The 7425-nt window shown below is 66.2% G+C and overlaps 1 protein-coding gene across 1 annotated transcript; it reads right to left on the reverse strand.

Annotated features, from left to right (window-relative positions):
• Positions 1 to 623: 623 nt before the first annotated feature.
• TMEM161A (transmembrane protein 161A) lies at positions 624 to 6438 on the reverse strand. Its single transcript, XM_058040874.1, has 12 exons — positions 6356 to 6438; positions 5837 to 5940; positions 5677 to 5757; positions 5334 to 5431; positions 4774 to 4930; positions 4400 to 4551; positions 3739 to 3799; positions 3403 to 3546; positions 2690 to 2803; positions 1998 to 2172; positions 1358 to 1454; positions 624 to 911 (listed from the first exon to the last, which is right to left on the reverse strand). The coding sequence occupies exons 1-12, from the start codon at positions 6356 to 6358 to the stop codon at positions 646 to 648; spliced, it is 1452 nt and encodes a 483-aa protein (XP_057896857.1). The 5' UTR covers positions 6359 to 6438; the 3' UTR covers positions 624 to 645.
• Between the last annotated feature and the right edge of the window lie 987 nt (positions 6439 to 7425).

The following is a 7425-nucleotide window of genomic DNA, read 5'->3' on the forward strand; positions in this document are numbered from 1 at the left end:
GTCACCAACCCGGGGTGACCACAGGGACAGGGAAGGGACCCCAGCCCTGTCCCCAGCATCAGTGTCACCAACCCGGGGTGACCACAGGGACAGGGACAGGTCTGCTCCTCCCAGGTGATGCCTAAAGCAGCACAGTGGGACCTGCTGTAGGAGTTGGGGACACCGAGAGCAGCTTTCGGGTGACAACGACACTGGTGTCACTTGTTTATTGTGGAGCAGCCACTCCCGAGGCTGCTGGGGTCACACGGAGCACGGGGGTGCAGAGACCCCACAAAAACCCCAAAATCTCTGGCGCCACTCCTGGATGTCCCCAGCGTGTCCCCAGCACGCCAGGAGCCGCTGCCCGCCAGGAAAAGGCAGCACTGGAGTGTCCCCACGAGGGGCAGGCACAGCGGTGGCACTAAACCCGTCCTGGTGGCACCAATGTCCTCAAGGCGGCACCAATGTCCCCTCAGGTGTCCTCAAAGCGGCACCAATGTCCCCTCAGGTGTCCTCAAAGCGGCACCAATGTCCCCACAGGTGTCCTCAAAGTGGCACAAGCAGGCGAAGCAGCAATGAGGGACCGGCAGCACCCAGTTCCTCCCAGTCCTTCCCAGTTCCTCCCAGTCCTTCCCAGTTCCTCCCAGTCCCTCCCAGTGCCCCCAGTCAGGACGCTGCCAGGTACTGGTGGAAGTAGAGCCCGAAGAGGCTGGTGATCACCTGGCAGGCGGCCACCCACCAGGTGAGGAAGGAGAAGAGTCCTCGGAAGAAGGGCGGGGTGAAGATGCAGCCCAGGAGCCCCGAGATCTCCTGCACCACCACCTGCACGTCCTCGGCGTCCCCAGGGCCACCCTCGGGGCGCGGCGGGGCCGCCGGCGCTGCTGGGGACACGGCGGGGGACACGGCGGGGTACAGCCCCCAGGAGTGCTGACCTGCGGGACAGGGGACAGGAATGGGGTCTGAGGGACACAGGGGACAGGTCTGGGGCATGGGGGACACAGGGGACAGGTCTGGGGCATGGGGGACACAAGGGACAGGGATGGGGGACACGGGACAGGAATGGGGTCTGAGGGACACAGGGGACAGGAATGGGGGACACAGGGGACAGGAATGGGGTCTGAGGGACACAGGGGACAGGTCTAGGGTCTGAGGAACACAGGGGACAGCTCTGGCGTGTCCCCGTGCCCCAGCCCTGCTGGTGGCACAGTCCCAGCACTGAGTTTGACCCCACTGCAAACCAGAGCAGAACCGGGGCACTGAACCAGGGGACATCCAGAGCTGGGGGCTGTGACAGCTGGGGACAGTTGGGGTCCTGGTGGCCTCCTGCTGTCCCCCAAAGCCCCCCGAGCCCCCCCAAGCCCCCCGAGCCCCTGCTCACCCAGCGTCTTGAGCAGCAGGACGCAGTGCAGCGTGAGGATCACGGGGCCCAGGTACTGCAGGCTCACCACCGACACGTAGCAGTAAATCCTGGAGATCTGCGGGGATGCGGGAATGCTCACAGGGAATGCGGGAATGCTCAGTGGGAATGCGGGAATGCTCACAGGGAATGCGGGAATGCTCACAGGGAATGCTCACAGGGAATGCTCACAGGGAATGCTCACAGGGAATGCGGGAATCCCTGGCGCAAATCCTGGGAGCCTTGCCCCAATCCCAATCCCGATTCTGATCCTGATCCCGATGCTGATCCCAATCCCAAATCCCGGTCTTGGTCCCAATCCCCATCCCCATCGCCCATCCCAACCCCAATCCCCACTCCCATTCCCATCCCCATTCCCATCCCCGTTCCCATCCTCGCTCCCGTTCCCATTCCCATTCCCATTCCCGTTCCCGTTCCCATTCCCATCCCCACTCCCATCCCCGTTCCCATCCCTGCTCCTGTTCCCATTCCCATTCCCATTCCCATTCCCATTCCCGTCCCCATCCCCATTCCCATCCCCATTCCCATCCCCATCCCCGTTCCCATCCCCGTCCCCGCTCCCATCCCCGCTCCCCTCCCCGCTGCCGTCCCGCTCCCGCACCTGCCGCTGGATGTCCCGGGCCGGGATCCGCCCCGCCTGGCGCCGCATGCGCCGCACCCAGCGCTCGGCCAGCGCCAGGTACGCCTGCAGGTGGTGGCGCGTCCCCAGCAGCCGCAGCAGCGACAGCGCCACCACGGCCCAGAGCCGCAGCGTGTCAAAGGCCGCGTCCGACAGGCTGCGGGGACACCGCGGTGACACCGGGTGGGGACAGGGGACACCGGGGATGGCACCGGGGATGGCACCGGAGGAGCACTGGGCTGGGGACAGCGAGCTCTGATCCACAGGGGACAGGAGACACGGGGATGGCACCGGGGTGGCACCGGGATGGGGACACGGGACACCGGGGATGGCACCGGGGATGGCACCAGGGGAGCACTGGGCATGGCACCGGGGATGGCACCGGGATGGGGACAGGGGGCACCGGGTATGGCACTGGGGTGACACCGAGGATGGCACCAGGGATAGGGACAGGGATCCCTGATCCACAGGGGACAGGGGACACAGAGGGGCACAGGGGATCATTGAGGAGCTGTTGGGGGACATTGGGTGCCACAGGGGACGTTGGGGGGACATTCGGGGGACATTGGGGGACACAGAGGGTCACGGGGGCCACTGGGTGTCACAGGGGGTCATTGTGGGGACACTGTCACACACGGGGGTCACCGGGGACATCCCCCAGCTGCGGCACTCACATCTGCACCGTCTGCTTGCCCAGCGGGGCCTGGAGCAGGAAATCCCGGGCCAGGGGCCGGACCCAGAGCAGCACCACCAGCACGGGGGCCACGAACCCCACGTGCAGCAGGAGCCTGCAAGGGACTGTCACCGACCCGGAGAGACCCCAGAGACCCCACAGAGCCCACAGAGCCCACAGAGACCCCATAGAGACCCCACGTGCAGCAGGAGCCTGCAAGGGACTGTCACCGACCCGGAGAGCCCAGAGAGACCCCAGAGACCCCAGAGAGCCCCCAGAGACCCTACAGAGACCCCAGAGACCCCACAGAGACCCCAGAGACCCCACAGAGACCCCAGAGAGCCACAGAGACCCCAGAGAGACCCCAGAGAGACCCCACGTGCAGCAGGAGCCTGAAAGGGACTGTCATCGACCCAGAGACCCCACAGAGCCCACAGAGACCCCACAGACCCCTCTCCTCCCACCCCAAACCTCCTCCAGAGCTGGGGGGTCCTGGCGCCCAGCCCTCCCTCCCCAGGTGTCCCCAGCTGTCCCCCCCCATCCCCAGGTGTCCCCATTGTCCCCCCAGGTGTCCCCGCTGTCCCCAGGTGTCACTCACTGTGTCAGGGGCTTGCCAGCTGCCATGCTGAGCGCGTCCAGGTGTGTCTGTGCCCCCCCATCCCCAGGTGTCCCCAGGTGTCCCCATTGTCCCTGCTGTCCCCAGGTGTCACTCACTGTGTCAGGGGCTTGCCAGCTGCCATGCTGAGCGCGTCCAGGTGTGTCTGTGCCAGGCGCAGCCCCGGGAAGGTCAGGCAGGCGCCCAGGAAGGAGCTCAGGGCCACCAGCCCCAGCTTGAAGGCCAGCCTGGCCAGGGGCAGCCTGGGGACACACAGGGACAGGGTGACACTGCTGTGCCAGCCTGGGGACACACACAGGGGACAGGGTGACATTGCTGTGCCAGCCTGGGGACACACACAGGGGACAGGGTGACATTGCTGTGCCCGTTCCTGGAGAGTTCCCACCCCAAACTCCCCAGGAATGTCCCCAAAATGGGGTTTGGTCCCCACTCACGTCCACTCCCAGCCCCGCGGCTTCAGGATGGGCTCCAGGTTAGAGGAGACTCCGGCCAGGCCTGCAGAGTGACCAATGGGGGAGTGACCACTGGGGAGTGACCACGGGGGAGTGATCACTGGGGAGTGACCAGGGGGGAGTGACCACTGGGGAGTGACCAGGGAGTGACCAGGGAGTGACCACTGGGGAGTGACCAGGGGAGTGACCAGGGGAGTGACCAGGGAGTGACCAGGGAGTGACCACTGGGGAGTGACCAGGGAGTGACCACTGGGGAGTGAGCACTGGGGAGTGACCAGGGAGTGACCAGGGAGTGACCAGGGCAGTGAGCACTGGGGAGTGACCAGGGAGTGACCAGGGAGTGACCAGGGGAGAGTGACCAGGGAGTGACCAGGGAGTGACCAGGGAGTGACCAGGGAGTGACCACTGGGGAGTGAGCACTGGGGAGTGACCAGGGAGTGACCAGGGAGTGACCAGGGCAGTGAGCACTGGGGAGTGACCAGGGAGTGACCACTGGGGAGTGACCAGGGGAGTGACCAGGGAGTGACCACTGGGGAGTGACCAGGAAGGACTGACCAAGGGAGTGACCAGGGACGTGTGACCCCTCCCTGGCCGGGTCCCCAGCGCCCCCTCCCCTGTCCCTGTCCCCGTGCCCGTCACGCACCGGCCTCGAGGCCGAACTCCAGGTAGTCCTCGCGCACCACCAGGGCCAGCATGGCGAGCAGCAGGAAGAAGAAGGCGGAGGTGAGGCACACGGAGCGCTCGCCGCCCTCCTCGGAGCGGAAATAGTGACGCATCACCACGCAGAACACCTTGCTGGGGTGGGGATGGCGTCAAGGAAATGGGGACAGCAGGGACCCCCAAAGCTCTGCTCACCCCCAACCATCCCCACCACGAAGCCACCACCAGCTCCTCTGTGGGGCACCTGCAGAATTCCTCATAAATAACCCCTAAAATTCAGCGTTATGCCTCAGATGGGAGTGGAAAAACGGTGCTGGGGCTCCCCTTTTTGCGTGGGACCCCAAGAACTGAGGATACACGGAGAAGAGGACGGTGAGCAGGCACCAGAGCACGCCCAGGTTGCTCTCCCGGGCCGGGCTCACCAGGCAGAAATAGCCCTCGCTGAAGGCGTACACGGCGCCGGCGTAGACGGAGAAATCCACGAACCACTGGTACTCCAGGAAATGGCGCAGAACTGCATGGGGACACGCGTGTCACCGGGCTGGGGACATGGGACACAGCTAGGGACATGGCACTGCGCTGGGGACATGGCACTGCGCTGGGGATATGGCACTGCGCTGGGGACATGGACACAGCTAGGGACATGGCACCGTGCTAGGGACATGGCACTGGGCTGGGGACATGGGACACAGCTAGGGACATGGCACTGCGCTGGGGACATGGGATACAGCTAGGGACATGGGACACAGCTAGGGACATGGGACACAGCTAGGGACATGGCACTGGGCTGGGGACATGGACACAGCTAGGGACATGGCACTGGGCTGGGGACATGGCACCGGGCTGGGGACACGTCACCATGCTGGGAACACATCTGTCACCGCTTTGGGACACCCCGCAGTGTCCCCGGGCGTTACCCAGCGCGTCCACGGCCGTGATGGGGCTGGTGTCCAGCTGCAGCTCGATGTCCCGTGGCACCGACAGGGGCTTGTCCTCGGCCACCCCGCTGGCCCTCCTGCAGGGAACACAGCAGCGCCTGGGGCTGTCCCTGCGTCACACCCGGCTGTCCCTTGTCACCCCTGGCACTCTGGGGTGGCTCCCGCTGTCCCCAGCCCCGATCGTGTCTCCAGTCCCAAACATGTCCCCAACCCTAAGTGTGCCCCCAACCCCAAACGTGTCCCCAACCCCAAACGTGTCCCCAGCCCCAAACGTGTCCCCAGCCCCAGTCGTGTCCCGCTGCCACCCCCAGGTGACGCTGACCTGTCCCTCCTGCTCTTGGGGCGCTGCTTCCCGGCCAGGGCGCAGAGCTCCTCGTCCGAGGGGTGCTTGTACCTGTACAGGCTGTGGGGACAGGGGGGTGACAGGGGCGGGGTGTGCCCAGGGGGCACGGGGGACACGGGGGACAGGGACAGAGCCGTACCTGCCGTTGCACAGCAGCCAGCGGGCGAAGGAGCAGTGCGGGGCCATCTTCTGCATCAGGCTGGCGGCCAGCAGGGTGACCACCACCTGCACCCCCATCACCGCCTGCGGGGACACCCACCGGGGTCACCAGCGGGGATGGGGGACCTGGGGACACCCCCGGGTAACCGGGGCTGGGGGGACGTGGGGACATCCGGGGTCACCTCTGGGGCTGGGGGGCTGTGGGGACCCCCTGGGACCCCCGGGCAGTGACCCCCAGGCCACGGTCACCGTGGTCACCTGGCAGTGACCCCCAGGCCACGGTCACTGCGGGACCCCCCGGCCGTGCCCAACCCTGGCACCCTCCGGGCAGCCTGGCCACGCAACCCCGCTCAGAACTCCCGCTCCGCCCCCGATCCACCCCGGTTTCCCCCCGGTTTCCCCCCTGATCCATCCCCGGTTCCGCCCCAGTTTCCCCCCCGCTCCATCCCGCTCCATCCCGGTCCATCCCCGGTTCCCCCCCGCTCCGTCCCGGTCCCACCATGCCGGGGGTCAGCGCAAAGGCGCCCGCAGGAAGCCCGCCCGCGGCTCCGCCCCCGCAACCACGCCCCTCTAATTAACCAATCCAAGGCCGTGTTCCTTTTGATTGGCAGGTTATTGACCAATGGCAGGGCGGCTGTGGGAGGGGGCGGGCTCTGCGCGGCGCGCGGTTCCGCGGGCGGGGCCTCCCGGGAGCAGCGGGGCCGCGGGTTCGAGTCCCGGCGGGGCCGAGCCCGCACGGGATAATCGATAATCGATAATATCAGTAATAAACCATATCCGCGTGTCTTCCCTCATCCCCACCCTGGGATAACCTCGGGCAAACGCCAGGGACCCACCCAAGCTGACCCAAACTCCCCCTCCTCAGCTGACCCACACAAACCAGACTCGACTAGGGAAAATTAATTTAATTTATTAGCAACCAAAGAGGAGCAGCATCATGAGGAATAAAACGAAATCTCAGTGCCATCACCCCCATCCCCGTGCCAGGATCCAAATCCCAGTGCCAGGACCCAAATCTCAGGGCCAGGACCCCAGTCTCGGTTTCATGACCCCCATTCCCGTGCCAGGACCCGCACCCGGCGGGCTGTTCCCTCCTCCCGGCCCATCCCGGTGCCCCGCGCCCGGCGGTGCCCCCGGTCCAGCCCGGGCCGTTCCCGGGGGTTGCCATGGATATCGATCTCCCTGGCGACGGGATGCGCTTCCCGCTAGATGTCGCTTCCGCCCGCGCCCGGAGCATCCCCGGGGGCTCGGGGCGCCCCAAAACCCCTCCCCTGGGCAGCTCCCCACCCGAGCCCCTCCACTGATGGAATGCGGAGCCAAAAACCCCCCAAATCCCCCCAAAATGAGCCAGAGCCCAGGGAAACCTCCTGCTCCATCACCCTCGCTGCCTCCATGCTCCAAGCCCCCCAAAACCCCCAGATCCCCCCAGATTTGGCACTGGGCCCCTCCGCAGGAGCCCCCAGGGCGCCGCTTTCGGCCGCAGAGCCCGCGGGGAAGGTGGAAGATGGATGCTCGCACCCCCCGGGGACACAAAGGCGCCTTTGAGCGCTGATTTTACAGCGCTCCCCA

The sequence above is a fragment of the Melospiza georgiana genome, chromosome 26 (assembly GCF_028018845.1).
Source record: "Melospiza georgiana isolate bMelGeo1 chromosome 26, bMelGeo1.pri, whole genome shotgun sequence".
Lineage (NCBI taxonomy): Eukaryota > Metazoa > Chordata > Aves > Passeriformes > Passerellidae > Melospiza > Melospiza georgiana.